Source organism: Lepidothrix coronata, unplaced genomic scaffold (assembly GCF_001604755.1).
Source record: "Lepidothrix coronata isolate B3197 unplaced genomic scaffold, Lepidothrix_coronata-1.0 Scaffold208, whole genome shotgun sequence".
Taxonomy (NCBI): Eukaryota; Metazoa; Chordata; class Aves; order Passeriformes; family Pipridae; genus Lepidothrix; species Lepidothrix coronata.
In genome coordinates, this window is record NW_016690388.1 from 349,300 (window position 1) to 373,792 (window position 24,493).

At 39.8% G+C, this 24,493-nt stretch overlaps 1 protein-coding gene and 1 long non-coding RNA gene across 3 annotated transcripts; both read left to right on the top strand.

The window, feature by feature from the left end:
- Window positions 1–756: 756 nt before the first annotated feature.
- LOC108506156 lies at window positions 757–2,652 on the top strand. Its single transcript, XR_001877697.1, has 4 exons — window positions 757–929; window positions 1,487–1,587; window positions 2,088–2,178; window positions 2,386–2,652. It is a non-coding gene; the product is annotated as an uncharacterized LOC108506156 (long non-coding RNA).
- Window positions 2,653–11,544: 8,892 nt separating this feature from the next.
- On the top strand, window positions 11,545–23,349 carry CREBL2 (cAMP responsive element binding protein like 2). 2 transcript variants are annotated; one of them, XM_017832870.1, is made up of 4 exons: window positions 11,545–11,709; window positions 19,379–19,576; window positions 20,699–20,846; window positions 21,544–23,349. In XM_017832870.1, the coding sequence occupies exons 1-4, from the start codon at window positions 11,695–11,697 to the stop codon at window positions 21,615–21,617; spliced, it is 435 nt and encodes a 144-aa protein (XP_017688359.1). In that variant the 5' UTR covers window positions 11,545–11,694; the 3' UTR covers window positions 21,618–23,349. The 2 variants fall into 2 exon arrangements, with proteins under 2 accessions (XP_017688359.1, XP_017688360.1); XM_017832871.1 differs by having other exon boundaries at window positions 11,549–11,709; window positions 21,571–23,349.
- Window positions 23,350–24,493: the final 1,144 nt, after the last annotated feature.

The following is a 24,493-nucleotide window of genomic DNA, read 5'->3' on the forward strand; positions in this document are numbered from 1 at the left end:
ACAGCAACTGAAAAACTTAACCAGTAACATTTCTCACTTTTCTGTATATCTAAAGAGAAAATATTTAAATAAAGCCAACAAAAAAGCTCATATGTTAAAAAAAAAAAATCACAAACACATTCCAGAAATTAAGATAGTTGTCACAATAAACACCCACCTCACTTACTTTTAGCTCTTACTCACTGTTAGTCACTTGTCTGTAGGCTGGGATACTTCTATTGAAAGCAACTAGTAATGGGCTGTAAGCACAGATGGTGTAAATCATCATTGCTCAACTAACACTTCAGTTGCTATGCTAATTCATACTATCTGGAGAGTAGTTTTGTATGTTCATGTTTTGTTTGTGGCCAATCAGGAATCAGAATATTAAAATGTATTTGTGTTTATTATGAAGGCAACATAAAATGTATGAAGTCTTTGACTATTCATATCCTTCTTTTTAACTGTTTGAATACTTTAGATGAAGTGGGATATAGTAATTACCATATTTACCAGTAATTATATTAATATTAATATTAATATATTAATATAAAAATATTAATATATTTTAAATTTCTTGTGAAGTATTTTCCTAAGAGTACCAAGGATACAAGAAAAAAAAGATAGCATTCATAAAATATTTAGAAGTTGTGATACATGAAATGTCATTTGGGTCAATATAAAGCAGTAAGTACAAAGTTACTGTACTGACAGCATGCTAAAGTAAGTTCACAGTCAGGAAAATAGTTTAAAAGTCTGAATGTAGAAAGAGAATGTATAACCTGTGGTAATGAAGACCAGTTTATTTATATTTACTTGTTTTAAAGTATTTTTCTTTTCAAGATATGTACACAGGAGAAAAAATTTTGTGACAGTTTTAGAGTCTTCACCATTGCTCCTGATCCATTTTGTTGCTTCTGTGTACCTTTAACAGCTTCTGACACCTACAGGTAACCTAAACATCGTGGATTTGAGAGGTTACTTTTTATTTTATTTCTAAGATGCAGTTTGGGTGTTGCAGTAATATGCAAGTGAAACTACATTGTTATTCAAATGGATTGTGAGAGAGATAGATTTTTATTCCATGGAATTATTAAAATGTACGTAATAGATAAAAAGAGCCTAATATCAAAAAAGGAAAAGGCAGACAAACCCATAATGGACATGAAAAATAAACTTGATTTCTAAAATGGGAAAGAAAATCAAGTTAATTACTATTAGCTGATGCTGTGGGAAAGAAGGACATAGCACCACAATGACCCGCATTTACAAGCTTTCATTCATGTAAACTTTTAAGTGGATAACACCCAGAACATCAATATTTTGGCCTTACAGTAAAAATAGATTCTTCAGAAAAAAGACTGTTAACTTGGAACAGTATCTTATTTTGTTGAATGCACTGGTCAGAAAATTGTCACTCTGATACTAGCCCAATTGTCAACAACAGAGAGCAGAGAAAATCTCAGAGCATGTCTTTTTTTTTCTTCCTTTTTTTTTCTTTTTTTAGATGCAAGGTGGAGGTGAGGTGAAGGACTGCTGGTTTATTTTTATATTGCCTTCTTGACTACCCTTCTGATGCTTAGGAACAACCTGTCTTCTGTGTATTAGGTATGGGTACAACTCTTTTAGCTCTACGGAGGGGTTGAAAATCTTGCAAGAACATTTATGCCTCAAAGCAGTTTGCCACTTGTTCTCCTTTTAGCCAGGGAAGAATCATTAATGTATTAGAAACATTTAAAACCCTGGTTTATGTTTGGCCTGCAAAAAGAAGGGGAGAAAGTCAATGTGGGTAAAGCACAGGGCTGCAAATACGATTTTTTTTTCTTTGTAAAGGTCTGCCTCAGAATTCTTATGACTTAATCGAAGCTGCATATGCTTACTTTAGATATATATAAATTTGGCTTGTTGACTCTCCAGTCATTAAAAATTGTTTCAAGCCATTGATCAAATGATGATGAGTTCCAGACAAATTTATGCTGAAGAATGTGCCTCTTCACGACCATTTAAAATCTAAATGGGTATTATGAAATCAGAGGGGGCAGAAAGTTTTTTAAGAGGTGGAGTTTTAAGTAGAGGACATGACTTTCCAAGACATTTTTTCTCGGCAGCTGTGAAAGCTCAGAAGAACTTCCTAGACAGGAACATGTGAGGACGCAGTCTTTTGTGAGCCAGTCAAGTGGAGACAGTTATGGGAAAATGGTAAATGAGATTCGAGTTCCAGAATATAAAAGGAAAAAGAAGCCCCTGTTCAAAGGGCCTGTCTGATTACTAAGTTGCAGAAATTATATGTTTATTCATCTGCTATTTTGTACTAGTACCTACAATTAAATGATGTCAGCTACAGTTTAAGAAAAATGGCTATTATAACTGATGATTCATTTAAAATACCTTCTTACCATATGCCAGCAGGAGATCAGGATGCAGTTGCACAAATGCTGTAAGCTGGACGTCACTGAAAGAAGAGTGTGGTTTCTGTTTGGTTAACGGCGTGTGAATGAACAAAGACTTCAGCCACTGAAGATGAGATGGCAAAATAGAAACAAGGATGCACAGCAATTGGTAGAGAAAGAGTGAACCAATGTGTCAGTGGCATGGGTGTACAGAGCTTGAGAAGATGCAAACAGATGCCTTGGTTGAGCCCATCTATCAGGTGATGCTCTAGCTCACGGTTTCCTACCCTCTGCTTCTTACTGTGATCCTTGCTGTGGATCTGGCATTGTTATAATGCAACAGGAGTTAGTGTGTCTTGCTAATCCAACAGAAGTACAGCAAGCTACTCTTTTTGACAGTCGTTAGGTTGACATTTGCCATCTGACAACAGAAAAGAGCTCTTTAGACTGAGAGTGGTCAAACACTGGAAGATATGCCTAGAGAGGTTTTCCTCTCCTTGGAGATAGTCAAGTGCTGGAATAGACAAGGTTCTGATCAACATGATCTAACTTTGGAGTTAGATTTAGTGTTGAGATTGGCTCTGCTGTGTAGAGGGAGTTAGACCAGCTGGCCTCCTGAGATCCCTTCCAACCTAATTTATTATATGGTATAGAGGGGGCATTTATGATTCCTGTATCTGGTATTCTGAACTCTCAGTGCATCAGTATGCCTGGCTGAAAATTTATCTGTCAAACATTAAGATAGTCCTGTCACTATTATGAAATTTCAGTGTATAAATTTATGTGTTTACATTTTTAGGAGCTTTTCAGGAGGAAGTCAGTTCTTTAAAAATACAGCTATTGTAAGGTTAATCTCATTGTTACTAAACCAAACATGTTAAAGCTAGGTTATTGAATATGAATTTACTGTAAAAATCACTAAAGTAACATGTACACATAAAGTTTACAAACAAGCTTAAATTTATGTTGAAGAGAGACTCGGCAATATGTATAATACATAGTGTATTTTAACTGATTAATCTCAGTGGATGTAAAAACATACTCATCCTCTCTCTACTTTGTCTCTCAGTGCCATGCCTGTGGTGCAGCATGGCTGCTGGATTTTATTGGATTGATAAAAGTTGTTCTTGTACTTAGCATTTGGATATTTTTATGGTAGCAAATCACATTTACATCCATAGAGAGGTCCTTTCACATAGGTAGGGGTGTGAAAAAAGGCCCTGGAATAAAATGAGTCAAGGCCATATATGTGTAATTTAAGGAATGAAGTTATGACATCCTTCAACAACAACAAAAAATCCATAGTAACAAATGCAAAAGCAAATATATCTTTAAAAAAAATCCAGAGTCTTATTCTGAATTACATACCTCACTCTTCATAGCTGTTCATAAGTCGACAGTGTAGCTGCACAGGGTATATTTACTTCCGTTTAAATGTTTCTTAACAATTCTAGAGTGGTGCAAAAGGGATGTATTATACTCATTTCTTCTCAGTTGTGCAGCCAGATTATGAAATATATAAGCCAAAACCATACGAAGACTAAGCAACAAAGCCATCTAAATTGTTCATGAATGATTAAAAAGTTGTTTGTTTTGTTTGGACTTCAAAATCCCACTCGTCTCCAAAACATGCTTGGTCTGATTGCTAGTTCAGAGCAACTAAAGATCTCATTTTTCATTTCCTCGCAGATTCTATACTCAGTTGAAAATTATGTCTAAGTGGGAGTCAAATGCTGACACCAGAAAGCAGACAATTGCATCTTGGTGGTATTCTACATTTATGAGTCTCTCTTGTGCCTGGCCAAAGCACATCTGGAAAAGGAAAGAACTTGTAAGAGATTCTGCCTGCAAAGCTCCACATGGAACGGAGCTGATACGAATCAAGCTTGCTTTTTTAGTACATCTATCTGCAAGTAGCTACAGTGTAGTACAAACAGACATAATAATCCAGATTATTTTGGAAGATTGATTAATGGGAACATTACTCATATACTCAGTGCATGACATTTCCTATTAGTTGTTCATATCATTTGAGAGTTAAAGGATATAAATACTTAGGAACTTCCCAGCAGTTGGGTTGCCACCTGTCTGCTGAACACATTAAAGGTGGAAAAGTGTGAGTTGTATTCCATTTAAGAATGCTGTAGCTATCTGTGGGACTCTGAATAACATTTCTGACACTGTCAGGGGAAAATTTTCCATAGCAGTCTCAACTCAGATTCAGCAATAGGGTCTTTTCTCCCTGACATAGCTAGAAATTTAAAGGATGTTAACAAAGGCAGAGGTAGTGGGGCTGATGCTTCTTGCAATAGGACAAGTATTAGAAAGCTAAGGACTATATATATGCAACCAAAGTGAACACTTAGCAAACAGCTGTCAATCTTTGTATAGATTCATTGCTTCCTCGGTTAGTATTTATACCTGACATTGTAGCAGTTGTTTAATAAAAAAGTCATTTGCATGAAGAACTGAAGATGGTAAAAACCAAAAAATATCTACAACAAACACACATGAAAATCCCCCACCTGCATTTCTTTTTGTAAAACGCCTGTCAAACACATGGCAAAGCTATTCTGTAGTATGACATCACTTGGTTCTATGAAATGACTACTGACGGGTCTGTTCACAACATCTATAATTATCTACTTACCTCGAAGTTTCAGTGATTTTGAGCAGCAGACTGATGTAAATGTTTCAAATCAGCTTCTGGAGATGCCTTTGAAACCAAACAGACTAACACCTAACATGGGCATCAACATATGTATGTCAGGCTTTCTTCTGTAGCTTAACCTGGGCCTTAAAGTCACGGAAAATACTTGGAGAAAACTCCTGAATGTCCTATTTGTAAACACATAGCTGTGGATCTCAAGGTATTGTGGAGAGGATGAAAGCTCCTCTTGCTATAGGTTTACTACCCTTAAATTACTTCATAGCATCATTTAGCACTTTTGTAGAGATATACCTCAGTAGATAGAAACCACTAGTAGTCTCTCATGGAGACCTGTAGAGGGGGAGCCATTCAGGAATTAGTAAACTTTAATGTACTGCTCCTGGGTCTGACAGCAAACCTGCCAGGGACCATGTAGGAAAGGAGCACAGTGCCACAGACAGCTTCTGCTGTGTGCAGAACTACCCTGTACAGTCTGACCATGAGTGGTTTGTAACACAAGACAGCAGGGATGTACAGGAGGCAAGATATTTGGTACAGTTGTCTGAAACTCTAGTGTTAGTCCCTACTTTTGGAGGGACAGTATAGTCCTCGGCCCCAAATTCTAAAGGGAAATCCTGAGATAGAAGTTAAAAAAGACCACTTGCTTAGAAAAAACAGGTAACTCTATTTCTGTGCTGGTGTTTCACAAAGCCCATTTGCTTCTTCTCTTGGATCAGCCTTGTCTGAAATTTGTTTAAAAGTATTGTAAAATTTAAAAGAAAAAAATAAACGTTTAATGTGTAGTTTTTTAATTACGGTCCTTTTAGACACGGGGGAATGCACACACAGCCCACCCCTGCCCTCATCTTGTACTTTAATGCTTTTTGCAAACCAGTCAATATTTTCTAATTTTTATCTTATAATTACAGCTAATCCTCTAAATCTTCAAACAGTTGCCATAAATCAATTATGGTTTCAAGTCAGAGATAATTTTGAGCTTACAGTTATTTTATATATAGATATGTGAATGAGAAAACTAGTGGATATTTATGTGCATTTGTAGTCAATCCTCTTGATTGTTAGATTTTTGATATGATCATTTGTGAACCAGCGTCTGACTTGAGAATTTAAATGCCATTTCTTCCACTGACGTCAAGACCAAAGTGAGCAAGTAGACCGGGTTGCGCAGGGCCCCATCCAATGACCTTGAACACTTCCAGGGATGAGGCATCCACAACATCTCTGGGCAACCTCTGCCAGTGCCTCACCACCCTCACAGTAAAGAATTTCTTCCAAATATCTAATCTAAACCTACTCTCTGTCAGTTTAAAGCCATTCCCCCTTGTCCTATCACTATATGCCCTTGTAAAAAGTTTCTCTCCAGCTCTCTTGTAGCCCCTTTTAGGTACTGGGAGAGTAGCTGTGCTTTTTGCTGTGTATTTCTGAAACAACACACTTTTATTTCCCCTGTATGGATGGGCAAGGCAGGCAGCCTGCCAGCTCCCAATAACCTGCTGCATATTTTGCCTGTTTCCTTGAAATAGCCTTGTGAACAACTGGGTGTTATCCAGGAGTGCATTCCTCATTTACATTTATTACAAATTAATACAACACTTTTTGTGGTGTAGCTTTTGATCCTGTAAATAACTTCTGTTCACCTGAGCAGTCTCATTAAACACAAATCTCATTAAACACAAATACACAACTCATTAGCAGTTACAACAATACTAGGAAATCCAATACTCTTAAATACAGTTGCAAAAGAGAAATTAGCCAATATGATGCTGACTTAAGATGGGGTGAGCAGTGCAGACCAGGGAAAAGTTCTGTATCTGATGACCCAAACCTTCACATGAGGGACAATGGCATTTCTGAAAGTAGTCAAGGTCATCATGGAAGTCCTCTGACCCAGTTACAATGCAGATCCAGCTTGCCATACAAGTCCTTCAGTTTTTGTTTAAGCTATGCAGAAACCTTGTTTATGCCCTTGGACAAGACAACAGTATCAGACTTAGATTAGTAAATGTTTTGCATGTGAGCACAGCCCATGCCACAGAATCTGGATCTGGACAAAACTGTTTAAAATTATTTTATGTGTTGTGGCAACCAGAAATGCTTTTACCAGAATGGCCAGCTACTAAGAGCAGATTTTGACTGGCTCTAATAGGTATGGCTATGCAGGCATATTTGTTTGTGTAGGCCAAAGGGGAGGAGCACGTTGCAAAATATCTTATGAACCAAAAAAATAAGACACCGAGCTGAAGTGGATTTTTAAACCTCTCGAGAATGAACAATATGCCTTTTTAGTAAACCAGTTGTGCATAGAGATCAATGTACACAATTAAAAGACTAATCCTGCTGTAAGTTCACCTCAAGTATTTCATGAATTTCACATGATCCACCCACTTTTTTTCTGTACCTCTGCAATTACCATATCAGCAGCAATAATTCTCTGTTGTTCAAGTGCCAGATACAACATGGCTCTCACATTCCTGAACGTGGCATATTGTGCTGCTCTGTTTGTTTGTTGTTTCGGAACAAGATTAAATTTTATTCACTTGTGCACCTCATTGAACTTTAACCCACTCTTTGTCATCTTCTTAATCAGTGATTTGTTTGTCTTGCTCTATGGTTCTCAGTTTCTTATATTTAGTTTAAATTCTGCATGAACCCCATGTTTTTCAAATAACTTTTTGAACCATTCCTGGTTTTCCTCACATATCATATTCAGAACTACCAATTATATGTGTGATCATCTGACTTCTTTTTCTCCCTTCTAGTAGAGCTAGAAAATATGATGTAGCTCCTTTCCAACTGCAGCATGAGCATTTTCATGCAATATTTTAATTTACACATAGTCTATCCCGTCAGCAATATAAAAGCATCATGAGCACTGTCTCAAGATTTTGCTTATGTGGGAAAGTTAGTTTGGTTAGATAAAGCTGTAACTTTTCTGTGTGTGTGTATGCACAGGACAAAAGCTGATTATTCCAAATTATCTTATTTTGAGTCCATTTTACTTGAGAAGTACATTCGCAATAGCTAAATAGGAAGAACTCCCCTTGTAGAGCTGACTTCAAGCATTTGCAACCACAGAAGGCCCTCATCTTGTCACAAAGTAGAACATTTAGCAAATATGAGAGTAACCCCTTATCAACATTTAATTATACAGTGTATAGGAAATAGTCATAGATCAGGTTTCCAATGTGCTGTGCTTCCTTCAAACACTGATTAGATTTAAAAGCCAACTTTCAAACAGCTTTTATTTTAAACAGAATTTTCTTTTAATCATCACCAATGGAGGTGATCAATCAATGTGCTTGTGAGCATGTGCTGTTCATGTGTTTACCAGGTCTTCCTGAGCTTTAGACTATATAGCTGATTTCTCTAATGAAAAAAAAAAATCCAAACCAATAAACTGGTATACTTTTACCATAGTTATATTTAAAAAAATTAAGATATAGAATATTACGTAAATAAAAAAAAATTTTTTGTCACTCCTTGGTGACAAATACTTTTACTGATGAGTATAAACGAAAAGTTAAAGGTGTTCTCTGTCTCAGTATCAACAGACTCTACAAACTGAAAGACAGAGAATTTCTTGTATTTCCAGAAATGTTTCTTGGACGTCAGATTAAAGGATGTAGAAAAATGCAATTTCTCTATCAGTTCTACAAAAAGACCTCCAAAATCCCAACAGACAAGCTGTTCATGGAGTCTTTGCCCCATGGCAAGTGAGTTAGCATCTCTATTAAAGCAATTAGCATCTCAGTATATTTGGAAAACAAACAAGAAAATATCTTAATCTTTGCCTTTATATCTATAAATGAACTAATCTCAAAGGCTCTGAATCTCTAAAGACTCCACAAATGTACAGAGGAGCAATTTCAGTAAAATGCTGAGCCTTGATACCAAAACATTGCAAGATTTATTCTTGTTTCAGGCAGGCTCTCAGAGGAACAGATTTTGAATTGCCCAAATTAAAACATTTCCAGTTCTCGAAAGAATAAACACCCTTTAAGGATCCATTGACATCACTGTAAATATGAGCACATGGTGCAAAATCACCCTGTGAGTTATATATCTTTTTAAGTCACACTGACATAAGCAGTGATATTTAAACTATACCCTGATTGCCACCATATTGCCTGAACTCACTTTATTTTTATACTTCAAAGTCTCTCTGGATCTCAGAAGCACAACCCTTCTTTTAGAAAATATAACTAATTTTCAGCAGGAACCTGCCAATAGTTATTACATAAGACGATTTGTGACACTGCATTTAACCAAGGAGGTTTTACTTAAAAATCTTATCATTTGTGAGTCTTTGGGGGTCAAAATGGTGACCTGTTAGACAACAACAAAAAAAGACCTGCTGAGTCAGACCTTAAGAGGAGACACCTTTTAGGGAGAATATGTGAACTTGGCCTTTTTCTGCTCTCTCATGCATCTCTTCCTCTCATACATCCCCAGTATCCCAGTTAGATTAGGGATGACAGAGAATACATCCACTTAGTACCTCTTTATGAGACATAAACATATCTAATCCTTTTATGAACTTGCAATATTCTCTTCTTTACAGTGTCCTGTTGGCAGTAAACTCCAAGAGTTCACTATATGCTGTGTAAAGAAGTACTACTTCTAGCTGTTGAAATCAGTTTCAAATCTTATGTGCTATATATATGTGCATATATATAATATTCGTTTTCATTCACAATTGTTCTTCCTGACAGACTCCCACTCAACTAGCATGTCCGTATTTATCCAGGGGGACAACATAACCATAGTAGAAAAGTAGACTGAAATGCCTATTTTGAGTTGTTCTGTGCTAAAATATAGAAGCTCTTAAGTGCTTAGGCAGGGAACTTGTGCTTATCCTGTTTTGAAGCTGAGAGCTCTGCTTCATAAGTGATATAAAGCAGAAGGAGTAGTGTGGGATAATCTAGTGGAAAGAAAAGATGCAGCTGTAACTTGCTGGTTAAAAGGATTCTGGTCTTTCTGAATCAGCATCAGGGCTCTGTCTAATCTCCTTCCTCCACTCGTGTTGCAACAGAGGGTTGCCTAAAGTGAGCTATGTTGGCTCTTTGCCACTCAATATTTCCCTTCACCGGGGAAACCCCCAACTAACTTTTAAAGTCAGCTTTATGGTCCCAGGAGAGTGCCAAAGGCGGTATGAGGCACCTCACCACCTTCTTGAAGAATTTGAAGGCAAAGATAGGGGAGGGATCACAGGAGGCAACCTAGACAAGCTCATATTGAGCTATTCCTGCTACTTTATTAGCTGACGCCTCCTGCTCAACATACTGATCAACCCTGCTTTTTTATTACTATTATTTCAGAGGGGAGTTGCCAGAACTGATTCATTGTTTTTGGACAGGCAAATACAAAGTGAGCAAACTGCCTTGTCTTTGACAACTGAAAAGCATATAAGAGAAAAAAAGCTTCTGAAAGGTCTTTGTCTCTGCCATCTAGAAAGCATAGCCTTCCAAGAGGAAGGTCTGTGATTCAGGGGGAAAATCCCATGACAAAGCCTTTAGCCCTAACAATTGCATGTAAGAGAGATTAAGTCATGGGAAACTCCTGTGAATAGAGTTGCATGAATAAAAAGAAACATGCAGCAACATGAAACATGCCTAGCTTCAGGTTTCACTGCCAACTTGAAACATTGACCATGTTTATGAAATTGTTCACTGGGCTACATGTGTCTTTCGAGCAAGCAGAAGCCTAATTTCAAGGGATGTGGGGGGTAGGGCAGATGCAGGACGATGCATGGCTTGGCTTTGCATCAAGCATTCAATATTAACATTCTCTGCCATGTGTCGATAGGAAAATGAGAGGAAGCTGGGTATTCTCAAAGGATTACAGGGACTGCTTCAGCCTTGCGGTAGCTGAGGAGCTCAGTACACCATGCAGTGTCCAGGGGGCTTGGAAGACTTCGTTCTGTCTTCAGGAACTCTTAGGGTAAAGCTAGGCAAACAATAGCAGAAAACTTAATTTGTTGTTTTGTGGTTTGGGGTTTTTTTTGTTTATCTAATGCTCAAGCCATTATACGGCTGCTCAGCTGCCAAGCCCGCGGCTCTGTAACGCTGACCAGGGGCCGGTGAGGGCAGAGCTGCCGGCGGGGACACGGAGGCTCTGGAGGCGATCACAGGAGCAGCAAAACTGGGGTTCGATTTAGGGCTCAGAGCTTGAGAGCCCGTGCGCAGGGTCGGACGGGCAGCCCCCACCAGCCCCTGGTCATCGACACAGAGCCACTGAGGCGGCCGGTGAGCTGCCGTGGGACGGCGCGTTACAAAAAAAGGCCAAAAACTAACGAAACAACAAATTAAGCTGCTGCGGGGCCTCCTGGGAAATGTAGTTCCCCGCTTAGATAGGCAAGGGCCAATCACCGCTTCTCTCCCCCGCTGGGCCTGCTGGGAGTTGTGGTTCTTCTCGCCCCCAGCAGAGCAGTGGCCAAAGGCGGCGGGGCCGGAAAAGACTACATTTCCCAGCGCGACCGCTCTGCCGGCGCCCTCGCGCCCGTCGGCTGTAAACAAACAGGGCGGCGAGTGATGGCGGCGGCCGCGGGGGGCCCTGAGGTGTCCTGAGCGTCGGCTGTCTGTCCGCCGGGGCTGCGGACGGGCGGGCGGTTCTGCCGGGCTCGGTCTGCGGCGCGGCGGACTCGTGGCGGCACACATGGATGACAGCAAGGTAAGGGCCTGGGGGGCCCACCTTGGAGCCGAAGCTGAGGGCAGCCGGCGAGGCTCTTGGTGCAGGGAGCCTGCTGAAATCTCCTCTCGAAGGGCTCTGGTCGCTGCAGCCGCCAGGAAGGAGGGGTTGCCCCCTTCTTTTCCTTTGCTTGCAGCTCTTGGATGCTACTTCTGGCGTTTCCGTAGAGCTCCAGACGTGGGCTAGGGGCAAGTCGAGAGACTAAAGGTTGCCCCGAGGGTTTGGTGACTCCATCCGAGATGCCATTTCTCTTGGGAGGGCTCTTCCCATTGCAGGTTGCTGTGTCAGGATGAGGTAAGCAGTATTTATACCTCATTTTGTAGCTGCTGCGGTCTTACACCTTGAGCCATCGTGTCCTTGAAATCTCCTAAAAATTCCACTGAGTCATGCTTTCCTCCTTATTGAGGGAGTTGGCCTGCCTAATTGGAGTGTTGTCTGTGAACTGAACAACTATGAAAGGAATTTCCCCGTAAGAACAGAGACAACTAAATTTCATTAGTAGTGAAGTAACCATTCTGTAGCTGCCTGAACCCAAGTTCAGTGTTTTCCTTCGTCTGCATGACATAATTAATTTAGAATTGGGCTTGCATGCTGTAATGTTTTCCTTAATTCATTGTGCACTTTAATTTACCCTTATCTGGTTTAGGAGAGCATTAGAAAAATGGTTCTGGTTAACATATTCCTTTAATTGGAAAGAAATAGTAAGAAAGGGAGAGGTAGAATAGCTGAACATCGGATCTAGAAAAATTTCATGTTTCAGTTCTGAAGGATTTTCTTAAATTATGCACACAAAAAAAATCCAAACCAAACCCAAAATATGACCTTCTTTTCTGCTGTAGACCTTACTTGAAACTAAGGCTTGTTCAGGTACTGGTCTCACTTCTTGCTGTGGTTTGAGCTATTGATTGTGTAAGGGAAAGAGTTTAGTGATGTAGCTGTTCCTTGGCAATTAATTCCTGTTAAAACAACACTTGTGCACCTCTGAAGTATTTAAACACAGGAAAAAGGAGGAACTCTTATAGTACTTTCAATGTTTATAGGTGAAATTACTTTGTTAGTTTGGAAGACTACATATAACTTATTATTTATTATATACATTGGGAAGCAGAGAGTTTGAACTAGGGTAAGAAGTATTTTGCATATTTTTGTTAGCTGATAACTCTAGTTGGAAACCATTAAAATAAAGTTTTATATAGCTAACTGCAATCTTTTGTATTAATTTTGGAAGTTTTTATAGGGAATGCTCTGGCAATAGTTATTTGGGTAATTAACTTTTCAGTTTATAGCTAGAAATGATAAAAAAAAAAGGTTTTAACATCAGATCACTTTTGTTATTCCAGTGAAATTAAAAACAAGCAAACAAAAACCAAACCACCACCAAAAACCATTGGGGTTACCCTCTATTATTACAAATATTCTTGCCTTGTACGGAAAAGATAGCTTTAGTTTTTAAAAAGTTTAGATGAAATGTATTTTTCCTCAAAAATAAACTGAACTGAACCAAATGATTAGATTGAGCTTTAAGAAAAAAGTGCATTTTGGAGACAAATATATTTTAAATGTTATTTTTTAATTTAAAGTGGGATTTGGGGAGGAAAAAAATGTATAGTGCATCATTCTTAATATTAGCAGTGGAGTGTAGTAACTGATTACTTTTTTTGAAGGGGGATGAAAATTCAATGAAATGCACCCAACAGTATTTTTAAATGCCTTGTTAGTTCAACATGTGTTGGACATACAAAGGAAGGCTTAGGAAAACCTTTTGTTACCCAGTTCTGATGACAATAGACAGGTCCATTCTTCAGATTTTTGAGAGAGCAGATCTCAATCTCACCTTCTCAACTTTGAAGGGATTGGCTCTTGGTTGTTGACTTTCTTTTGCTTGTAAATAAATTGCTGCATCCTCTAAATGAAGAAGCAAATTCCTTTAATCTTGTAAAAGAGGCAGTGGCTGTTTAAAGCCAGGTCTCCAGCTCAGATTGTTTGCTCTTCATCAGGCTGGTTCCAGGGGCTTGGGCAAGGATGTTGGTCTTGAAGTCTGACTTTTTCTAAACTTCCACAAAATTGCAATGTGTGAAGTGAAAGAAAAGCCTTCAAATAGGTAAGCTCAGCGTGTTTTTAGATGTTACCTGAGTTTGAAAAAGCAAGCCCTCAGATAAACTGTTTATATGGGGCATTTACATTTATGGATTGAGCATCTGTTGATGCCTTGCTCTGGTGTTCATACAGCTTTTCCATTTTAAGGGAGTGCTTGGTGTTAGAGCAGGGGAAGGTCCACTGCAAAAGGCTGCACACAAGGAGTTGCATTGCTTTCTACAAGCCTACCTTTGAAACATCAAATACTCAGTCCTGTCTGGTCCTGAGCCATAATTATGGGGATACAGATGTCCCTTGGAGGAAGTGTGGGAGCAAGGCAGATGTGCTTCAAATAGAGAGCCTGATGAGTCTTCATCCATGAGATGTCTTATAGCAGGTGTCTGCCTGTGGCCCTTGCTGTTGTGTGTGACAAGGATCACAGAGAGAGTGATCTCCCAGGCAATCCTGAAGTCTACTCTGGGTTATGCTTTGAATGCCACAGCAGGGACTGAGAGCTAGTGTGGAGTGACTTCAGTTGTTAAGGAGGTGGGCCACTGAGTTTTCACCCTGCAGGGCTTTTTCAGAATATGTAGATTTGCAATGTGCTGGAGAAATTTTCCACCCAGGATCATATCTGAATATAAAGCATTCTCACTGCTGCTTGCTTGGCAAAATAAAACCTGAGGAGCTTTGGTTATAATTTTATATGAGCAATTTTAAGTCATTAGATGTTTTAAGAAGGTGCTGCTTGGCATTGCTCAGATGGCACGTCTGCTCATATTTTCAATGAATGAGTAAAATGGATGAGCTTAAACCCTATAAGATAGCTAGAGCAGTTTTATTTCACTGTTGCAGTGAACTAGGAGGCTATATGTGGTAGAGTTAGCTGACATCCCTGTGTCTGTTCTGAGCTCTAACAGAGACAGGTTTAAAGAAATGCCTGGCTTCTGTTAGTGTGAACTGGCAGAATGTGTACAGCACGTTGGTGGACATGCTTCCACGGGTGAGGCCATAGGTCCTTCCCTGGGGGAAGAGGAGGACTCTCACCTCTTGAGCAGGAAGGTGGTATCTGTTTGATTGCTGCCCTGAACCTTAATCTTGACTTCTGGGTGCCTGTGTAACACCTTATGAAAACACTTGATATTTATTCCTAGCTTATGCTTTTTTTAATAGACATTGCAGCAAAGTCAGTCTTTATGCATTTGTGCAAAAGATTACATTCTTAGTATGTTAATCACTTTGTATCATTAGGGTTTTAAGATAGATGTCTATTGACATACCAGCTTAAGACATAAAGTGTTTGCTCACTAAATAGTATCTTACATTTTTGGATCGTTATGGGAAGCATTTTCTCTGCTAGTGAAAGTTAAATCTATGTTAAGCACATAAAATGTCATGCAACGGAGGAATAACAGGCATACTTTCCAGCTGGGTTTTGTACTGCTGCTGTAAATGGTATGCTTTGAATTGGAAGATCAGAAAACTTCGTCTTTATTAGCAGACTTGTGACTACCTTAATTTGCTTTCTGATTTTGAGAAAATGTTTGCCAGTGTGAATAGATTCCTCTCCCCTCTACTGTAATGCAGCACTTAGGTTTTATTTCTTACTAATAATTTCTACAGTTTTATGTAAATTCTGTATATGGTCATCAGCTTCATGTTAAGTTAAATTCTGCACACCTGTACCTTCAGCTGCTAATGCAATGAAGATTCCACTTAAGATGATTCTTTGAGCTGGATCTCAACTACTGTTTGATAGAACTGCTGATTTATTGGTGAATGAACTCCGAGCTGCTGGAAAATGCTGAACTGGTCAATGTGATCAGCATTGCTTTGACACTTCAGATAGTGTTGTTTTAATCTGCTGAATTGTTTAAAACCTGCAGATGTCACAATGAGGCTGCTTTATCAAAATCTTCGATCCGAAGGGCTCAGTTCCTCAGGGTTGTGAGTGCTAGTAACTGTATTATGTATGCATCTCCGTCCTAAGGAGGACTCTCTGTCATGCATTCTGGAAGTGCTTTTGTAGGTGCTGCATCCTTCTAATAAAAAAATCCAGAAATGTGAGGGATTTTCTATGTCAGGTCAAGTAATTGCAGCTATTTCCAATTCCAGGTCACATAACTTTGTGGTTGAACACTGATGGCAGATAAGAATTAGGTTATGATCTAGGTACTGTATTAAAAAGAAAATCTTAGAATCACAGAGTAAGCTGAGTTGGAAAAGACCCACTGAGATCATCCAGTCCAACTCCTGGCCCTGCGCAGGACACCCCAAGAATCACGCCATGTACCTTGGGGAAAGAATTATGTTTTTCCATTTTCTGAAGTCTGAGCGAAGTGAAGTGGGGCTTGGTCATACATCTAACTAATGCATGTCATTACTAATATTTCTATGTCAAATTTTATAATTGATGTTTTTCTGGGTCTTGATTGCTTATGACTCATGACTCTGTGGAAAAAAACCCAGATTCCTACTGCTGAATGCTAATAGATCACATCCCTTTATAAACTCCAGAGGAATACAAAGGGACAAAAAATGTTTGCCTGCTTGTTTCTTGGTCTGTTGCCATGTTCAACATCAACTATCACTTCTGCTTTGTCTTCTTTCTGTCACATCAGCGTAGCAACTGAGTAGGCAAACATGACTTGGAAGCCAGGGGGATATGGTAATGTTGGATGGGGACAAAGGATTTCCCAGGCCTTTTTTTCCCCAACTGGGTTGCTTAAGGTTACAGCAGGAGCTTTTAAATACTGATAAGGGAAAAGTGATGATGATGCAGGATTTGAGTGAAACCATCACAATGGCTTACCAAACCAACTTTGCAGTGTGATGCTTAATTGTATGGTGAACTCCAGGAGCCATAAAGACAGTATGAGTTCTTTAGGGATGGTGTGAAGTCAGATTATTAGGGTCAAAAACCCAAAAGGTACAAGCCTTTTTCCTGCCATAAGAGAGCTTGTGTGCAAGATTGCTGCAGTGGTAAAAGATCTTGGAGAGAGAGCAATTAGTACACCAATCTGTAGAAAGCTCTCTGGAGTAACTAAAGGGAAAGCAATTCATTGGTAATGGTGGATCCAGGATGCATTTGCAATGTGCTAAGCAGTCTTTAACTTGCTGTATGTGAGAAACAGGGTGGTGGGAACTGTTCACCTGCCCGACATTGTGGTGAAAGGGCATGGCCGTGACTGCTCCTGTGCTGGACTAAGACTCGAGTTATTTTGTTCATAGAACAGTGTGGGGTGTGCTGGGGCTCCAGCCTTAAAAGCTAGTTCACTCTACTTCTAGAAGGTCAGAACTCAGTGGCAAAGGTTTTTTAAGAGAGCTGGAGTGTACCTCTCTACAAGACCTTATCTAGCTCTTGAATTCAAAGATTTACTTTGAACTACCTTGCACTGGCACAGAAAAGCCCCAGGTGCTAAAAGTCTTCAAGAACTGAAGTACTTGGTGGAGTGAGTGGATTATTCAAACTGTATTCAGCAGTTATAGTGTAAAAGAGCTTGATTTGTTTTCTTTGCTCTTCTGAATGTATTGTGTTTGTTTCATTATCATAGATGTCCATTAAGTACTTTCTGTTCCTTCATTTGCTTATGGTAGCTAGCTACTCCTGAATAAATTAGGAGAGGCAATACAGAGAGGGTAGGATTATGTTGGCATGTGATTGTTGTCTCACTTTCCAAAGAAAGAATAGGCTGAATTGTATAGTCCTTTTTTTTCTCTTCATTCTAGCACATCAATTCACCCTAGTGAATTGTTTTTATTACAGCCTGCTAAGTTTGTAGAACAAGTGACTTCTTTGAATATTGCAAATTATTTATTTTGTAGAATTACACAGTAAAAGTGCCTTTTTTTTTATTTTGAACTCTGATATTTTGAATACTGCCTATTAGAAGAAGTCCTGTCTGTATACAGTATGGTGAAATACTAAGCAGCAGTGAAATTCTTCTGTGCAGGTGTGCGTGTGTTAATTGTGTTTCTCCACACTCCCTTCATTCAAACAGTGTGGTCAGAATGCAAATAAAGAGAAATCCTCACTTCGGAGGGGACCTGGGGTGTGTGGCTGATGTAATGCTTACAGGGTGATACTACCCAATGACCAGTGAAGTAAGCTTCAGAGCCTATTTAAAACTTTCTTGTGCCATACTCCCGTGCTAAGAGTAAAATATTTGGGTGGGGAAGCATAGAGTAAACACAGAGGAAACTATTCCTTTTTTAAAAAATTTATTTCAATTGTAGCAAGAGAAGCTTTCAGATGTCTTAAAAAGGAGACACAAAGAAGAGGGGAAAATGATTGCAAAATCTGCATTCCGTAGGGCAAGAAACTAGGGAGTTCTATTTCTGGAAGGGAGATCTAAGTTAGGTTCAGGGAGAGTTGAACACTGATAGGTTGCATGAGGAGACTCACACCAGGCTGTGTAATAATGTTTTGAAGGCCATCATGGCCAGAGTGGTTCAGTACTGATGGAGCAGAGGCAGCAGAAGTAGGACCTGGTGTGACTGAGTAAAACTCCTCAGAAGATTCCTCTGAAAGAAACATGGCCTGAGTAAGCTCAGATGGCTAGTGAATAATTCTGGCAAGCTTCATCTTTGGAGTAGGCTGAAACTGTTGATTGCAGCAGAACTAAGTTTTAGATTACATTGATTATATTTCTTTCCAAAATAAAATGTTAAACTGCATAGTATAATATTTCTAGATAATATAATTTTTCTAATAATTCTGGCAAGTACTAGAGCATGAGTTGTTGGTGATATTAAACTTGATTTCACTACAAGTTGACTATGCCTCCTCAATGTCCCAGATACCCTCCTAGATATCTGAAATAGTGTATCTAGTTCTGGCCTCCCCTGTACAAGAGAGAAATGGAGACACTGGAGAGAGTCCAGCAAAAGGCCTTTAAGATGATGAAGGGACTGGAGCATCTCTCCTGTGAAGAAAGGCTGAAAAGGCCACGACCATCTGTCCTGGAGAGGAGAAGGCTCAGGGAATCTCATCAATGTGTACAAATACCTGAAAGGGAGGGTATAAAGGAGGTGGAGACAGGCTTTCTTCAGTGGTACACAAGTGGGACCAGAGGCAGTGGGTACAAACTGCAACACAGGAGGGTCCATCTGCACATAAGGAAATGTTTGGGTTTTTTTACTATGAGGATGACTGAGCACTGGCATGGGTGGCCCAGAGGGATTGTGGAGTCTCCCTTCTTGGAGATATTTAAAAGTCATCTGGACATGGTCCTGGGCAGCTAGCCCCAGCTGGCCCTGCTTAAGCTGGAGGGGTTGGTCCAGATGACCTCCAGAGGTCCTTGCCAACCTCAGCCATCCTGTGGAGCTCCAAATCAGATTAGTAGCATTTACAACAGGACTGCCTAAGCACTTTACTGTGAAATCATATCCCTCTCTTTTGTTTTTAATGCTGTTAGTGAAAACTTCATACATCAGCATTCATATTTTCTCTGTTGCTCCAGAATCAGTGAATGTATATGCAAGATTTTATACTTGAGACACCGAGGAGTTGCAATCACATGGTAACAGCATTACCTTTGCAGAACAGGATCTTTATTGTGCCCTTCCTTTCCAGGTGGTTGGAGGCAAGGTAAAGAAACCAGGCAAACGAGGTCGTAAACCGGCCAAAATAGATCTGAAGGCAAAACTTGAAAGAAGTCGTCAGAGTGCAAGAGAGTGCAGGGCCAGGAAGAAGCTGAGGTACCAGTACCTGGAGGAACTGGTTTCAAGCAGAGAGCGAGCCATCTGCGCTCTCAGAGAAGAGCTTGAAATGGTAAGAAACTATCATTGAACCTAATCCTCAGTATTATTTGGGACCTGTGCTCATGAACATTTTTTCTCAAAATCACGGTGACTGACAGTGGCATTTGGCTAGCCAGAAGGTATCAAAACATCAGATGCATCCAGCTGTTTGCCTTCTTCGGTGTGTAGAATATGAATTTCATGTCACAAGTTATCTGCTGGTTTTGAACAGGAAGCAAGTAAAGAAAGTGCCATTGCATTTGAGTCTGTTGTCTTTGAAATATTTGTTTTGAATAACCTTTGGCAGATGTAGAAACAGGTAGGTGGTGGAAAGAGATGTGTTAATATATCAAGGGGGAAGATACACAGTGTGTCATTGCTTCTCTGTTGGGGAAGTTGATTCTTGCAGCATGTTCTCTGTATCGATGGTTGCACAGCTGTCCTGTTTTCCAGCACATGTAAGATGGGTGTCTTGGCCAAATAAGCAGCATTAACCAAAGAGAATGTTTCATTTGGAAATCAGACACAGCTCCTCAGTGGTATTGAGGTGCTATTGAAATTTCACTGGAGCTGAGGGTATTGCCTTGACCTGGCTTTAGGTTTTTTTGAGTAGGCAGGGCTAATCAGCACAAGTGAATAGGTTTAAGATCAGGTGAAAAGTCAGCCAGCTGCCCACAGGTTTTTTGATGTGCTTCTGGGTTTGGCAGTGAAGAATTTAAGATGAGGGAGCTAGGAATAAGGCACATGTGCTGCAACTGTGCCTTGCACAATCAGAAAGGACCTCTTAATAGTCCATCAGCTGCACAGTCATGTGAAATATTTGTTTTTAATAGGCCATGAACTGGAACGGTATTCTTGCATGTCAGCAGCAAGAAATTGCGCAAAGTGTTCCATGTTGTTTAATAATTACAGGATTCTGTCCAGTATGGCCACTGAGTAGCAGTTTATTGATTGAAACAGGATTTGCTGAGGCCAGGTATGCAACCATGGACACGTGCTTAGCTCATTAGTGCTCTGCAGTTTCATAAGAGGCTTCAGCTCAGTAAATTCAGACTTTAAATGAATATACCGGAAGGTAAAGATTAGAGCTCTGTTTTGTCTGCTAATGTGATCCTGGCAGTTTGCTAATGCCTAATGTGTTTGCGTATTTCAGTACAAGCAGTGGTGCATGGCAATGGACCAAGGGAAAATCCCCTCTGAAATAAAAGCCCTGCTAACTGGAGAGGAGCAAGGCAAAGCACAGCAGAACTCAACCAAATTTGCTAAGGCTGGGAAGACGGAAGCAAACAGCAGCAATCCCTGTAAGTATCCAGCCTATGCTTAATTCCTGGTTTTTTTACATCTTTTGTGGTGTAGGAGGATGGCTGTGGTGTAGGAAGAAACATAAGGATGTGCTTTTGGGCACAAATAGTTGATTGAAGCAAAGAGGTTTGTGGGTGGTACAGAGACTCTGTAATGTTTACATGGACAATACAGATACTACACTAGGTAGGAAGCTGGGCAGTTATTTTAAAAGAAGACTCAATCTCTGTTTCACTAAGGCCCGTGAAGACCTGAGACCTTAATCTTTTACAGCATTTTCTGTTTTCTTAATGTGAGGTGAATGGAGCACATAAAGCATAATTGAATTTTAAAAACTCCGTCAAAAAATCAGTATTCTGGCCATAAGCACTCAGAAGTGAGAAATGCTGGACTTGGCGTTTCCTATGGAGTCTTCTTTCTGACTCATTTGTGCATGTCCAGGGAATGAAATAAGGTTATTCCAGGAATTGGAAGGTGAAAAGATCATGTGATATAAAGTCATATTCCTAATATGTATGTGCAAAGGGAGAGAGTTAAGATGTAGCAAAGGGCAATTCGATATCTTACTACTTCTAATTTTGTAATATTTCATGCTACAGGCTAGATTACACTCTACTGAATTTTTTTAAAAAATAGGAATTCCTAGCTTTATGTTTGAAAGAATCAACATGAAAATCACATTTTTAACCACAACAGTCTTCCCCTGTGATGCATCACTGACAGGAGGCCAATGCAGAACCTTTCGCACTGCAGCAGAGATACCTCGGTAGCTCGCAGAAGAATGCTGTTCTGAGAAGTGGATGCATCCCCAGATGCAGGGGCAAGGATCCCAGTCCGCTGTCTTCTCTTTGCTCCTCCCCACATGAAACTCTTTGGTGGTGTTCCTAAGGCTGTGTGGAGTGGGGCTTTTGGGGTAGTAGGTGTTTGTGTAAGTGGAGCATTGTTCTTTCTTTCGCTACACCACCCTCCCCAAATACAGCTATGGCAGCTTTTGGGAATTTCTGTTACGAAATGGGGGCTGCTTTTATATCAGAGCCCAGAATTAGACTGGTTTTGGTTTTGGTAGTTATGTGGTTTTTAACCACTGTGGGAGTCTGGGAGGTTCTGTAAAGTAAAAGCAAGAGAAGGATCTCATAACAACTTTGCTAAAGCCAAACAGAGTACTGTAGGTCGGGGAGAAGGAAATGAATCAAAAGCTTTCAGTAAGAAGGTTTATAGCGATGTAATTTGTAACCTAAATGAAGATGTTGCTCTCAGCATCCTTCTGTAATCCAGCATGTTTTATATGTGATAGGGATTCTTCAAGAGAGGTACTAGATATATTTCCTACTTCTGCCCATACTTCTTTCACTGAATATATTTTCTACCTCCCATGCTTCTGGTAGGATAGTCAAAGCTTGTCCCTGCATCTTGCTTCCAGACATTCCCTCTCACCCATTGGGCCCTGCTATCTTTCTGTAGCTCCCTACATTTTGGGCCCTAGTACTTTCCTGGACAGCAACTTAAAATGGATTCTGCTGCGTTGTCCTGGTTTCCCAGCCAAAGATAATGCCAAGAACTGGTAGCAAGGAAACCAAGTGGCATCAGTTTTATGATAAGAAAGGTAATGGCAAAACTCTCGTGGGCTGATTCACTCATACTGGTTATTTACAGATAACCTGCCACTTTCTTCAGACTGCTCTTTCTCCTGGATATGTTTTTTGTATTCATATGATGTAACGTGGAGAGTGGAGCTCTCTGGATTTTCAGTGGGGGTTTGGCTTGCTTATTCTGTTCTGTTTATGGCAATGTCTTTCTCTGTATTTTATGAAATGCATGGAACATTTTTTAATCTTATGTTTTCTTCATTGTTTCATAGAATAAATATTATAATGAATGACTTTGCTAGACTGAATGTTGCCTTCTTTTTATTGAACTAATTGGGTCTGTTTAGCGTTACCTCAATTCAAGATGAGTTGAAAGCACTGAAAATAATTTCAGTGTACAGCACAATTGTTTTCAGAATTCCATTCTAAACACTTACATATTGAACCTTAAGGCATGGTTTTAAGTTTATTCTTTAGACCCTCCAAGCATGCACTTAGTTAACAATTGCTATAAATGTTGCACAGATACAGGAAACTATTATGAAAAGTTAAGTAATACTGAAGTAGGAATGGGGAGGATATGGGGGTTCAGGTTGTGTTGTCCATGTCCTGACCCCGGTCATCCACCCCGTGTGTTTGAAGTTTGGAACTGCAGTTTGTCCTGAAAGATAGCAATAAAGCCAGCATGTAAGTTTGGGGATTTTTGTCTGTATTGAATGCTTGCATGTCCATTTTCTGGAGGAAGAAAAATCCTGGGCCAAATGTTCAGAACTATACTCTGCGAACCTTGTAGCTGGATTTTGTAACATGATCATACCAGAAGTGTAATGTATTACTTTGGGCTAGAGTTAGTCTTGCACAGTCTGCTTTCAGATGTAAACGATGTATTGTACTTAAACATATATTTCAAATGTTATGTGTGTGCTTAAGTGTCTTTCCGAATCAGGAATGTAGAAAACATGCACGGGAGTTACAGTATGTGACAAGAACAGGTCCACTCAGCACTAGGTAATGTGACAGACTCAGCTCTGATCTTGCCAGAAATACCCTGTTTGTTTTCTTCCGTCTTTCTGTGTTTCACCAAACAAGAAGCCTCTCAGCAGAAAGTTTTATTTTCTGAAGGAGACGGTGAGTCGGAATTTCTCATTGTGATGGGCAACAATTTTTTTCTGTTCCGCATCATGGCTTCTACTTCTTGGCTTAATCAGCATTTGACATTACAGGATTGTGTTTGGCAAGCCTGAGTCCAGCTCTGTGGCACAGATAGTGCCACATCCATGTTCTAACAGGTTTTTTGTACTTCATGCAGATGGACTCGAGACATGTTACAGCCTGCATCATCTTCAATGGTTTTGTTGTTTGTCCTCCATGCAAAAATATGAGACACATAGTTGCAGGCTCTAACTGTAGTTTTTCAATCTGCTCTTAGATGCTGTAGTTTATTACAAAATGTAGGATTCCTAGCAGCAATCATTGAAGTTCCATCATGTGACAGATTGTGCTGTGTTATAAATTTTTTGGCCTTAGCTGGATCTCCGGGAGCCCTTCATTTTAGAGCTTGAAGTTTAGCAGTTCCCCTTGAAAACTAACAAATGTTTGTGGTTCATGTTTGTTTGCTACTCTAATGCTTACAGTCTTCATCCACATTGATGTGGCTCCTCGAAGTGATACAACCAAGTCCTCTGACTAGGAGTCTCATCTAGTACCCTAAATAATGAAGGATGGTATAGTCTTATCCTCTCCTTGTGCAAAATGGGCACAGCCTTTCTCACATTTCTGCTGCAGTTAGTGAGCACAGCTGGTTCTCTCTCACATGTACTGAAGAAAGGAAATGAGCCTGGAAATGCTTCATTTTCCTACTTCCTGTGGAAATCTAATGCTCAGCTAGAGCCATTTGCCCAGCTAAAGGTGGGTATCTCTTAGAAACTATGCAGTCTCCAGAAAAGGTTGTCTACTATTTGGTGTTTACAACAACACTAGAACTGTAATTACAATTAAGTGTAATGAGACTGAACTCAGTTGATGATGATGGAGTAAGCACTGTACAGTTACACTAATCC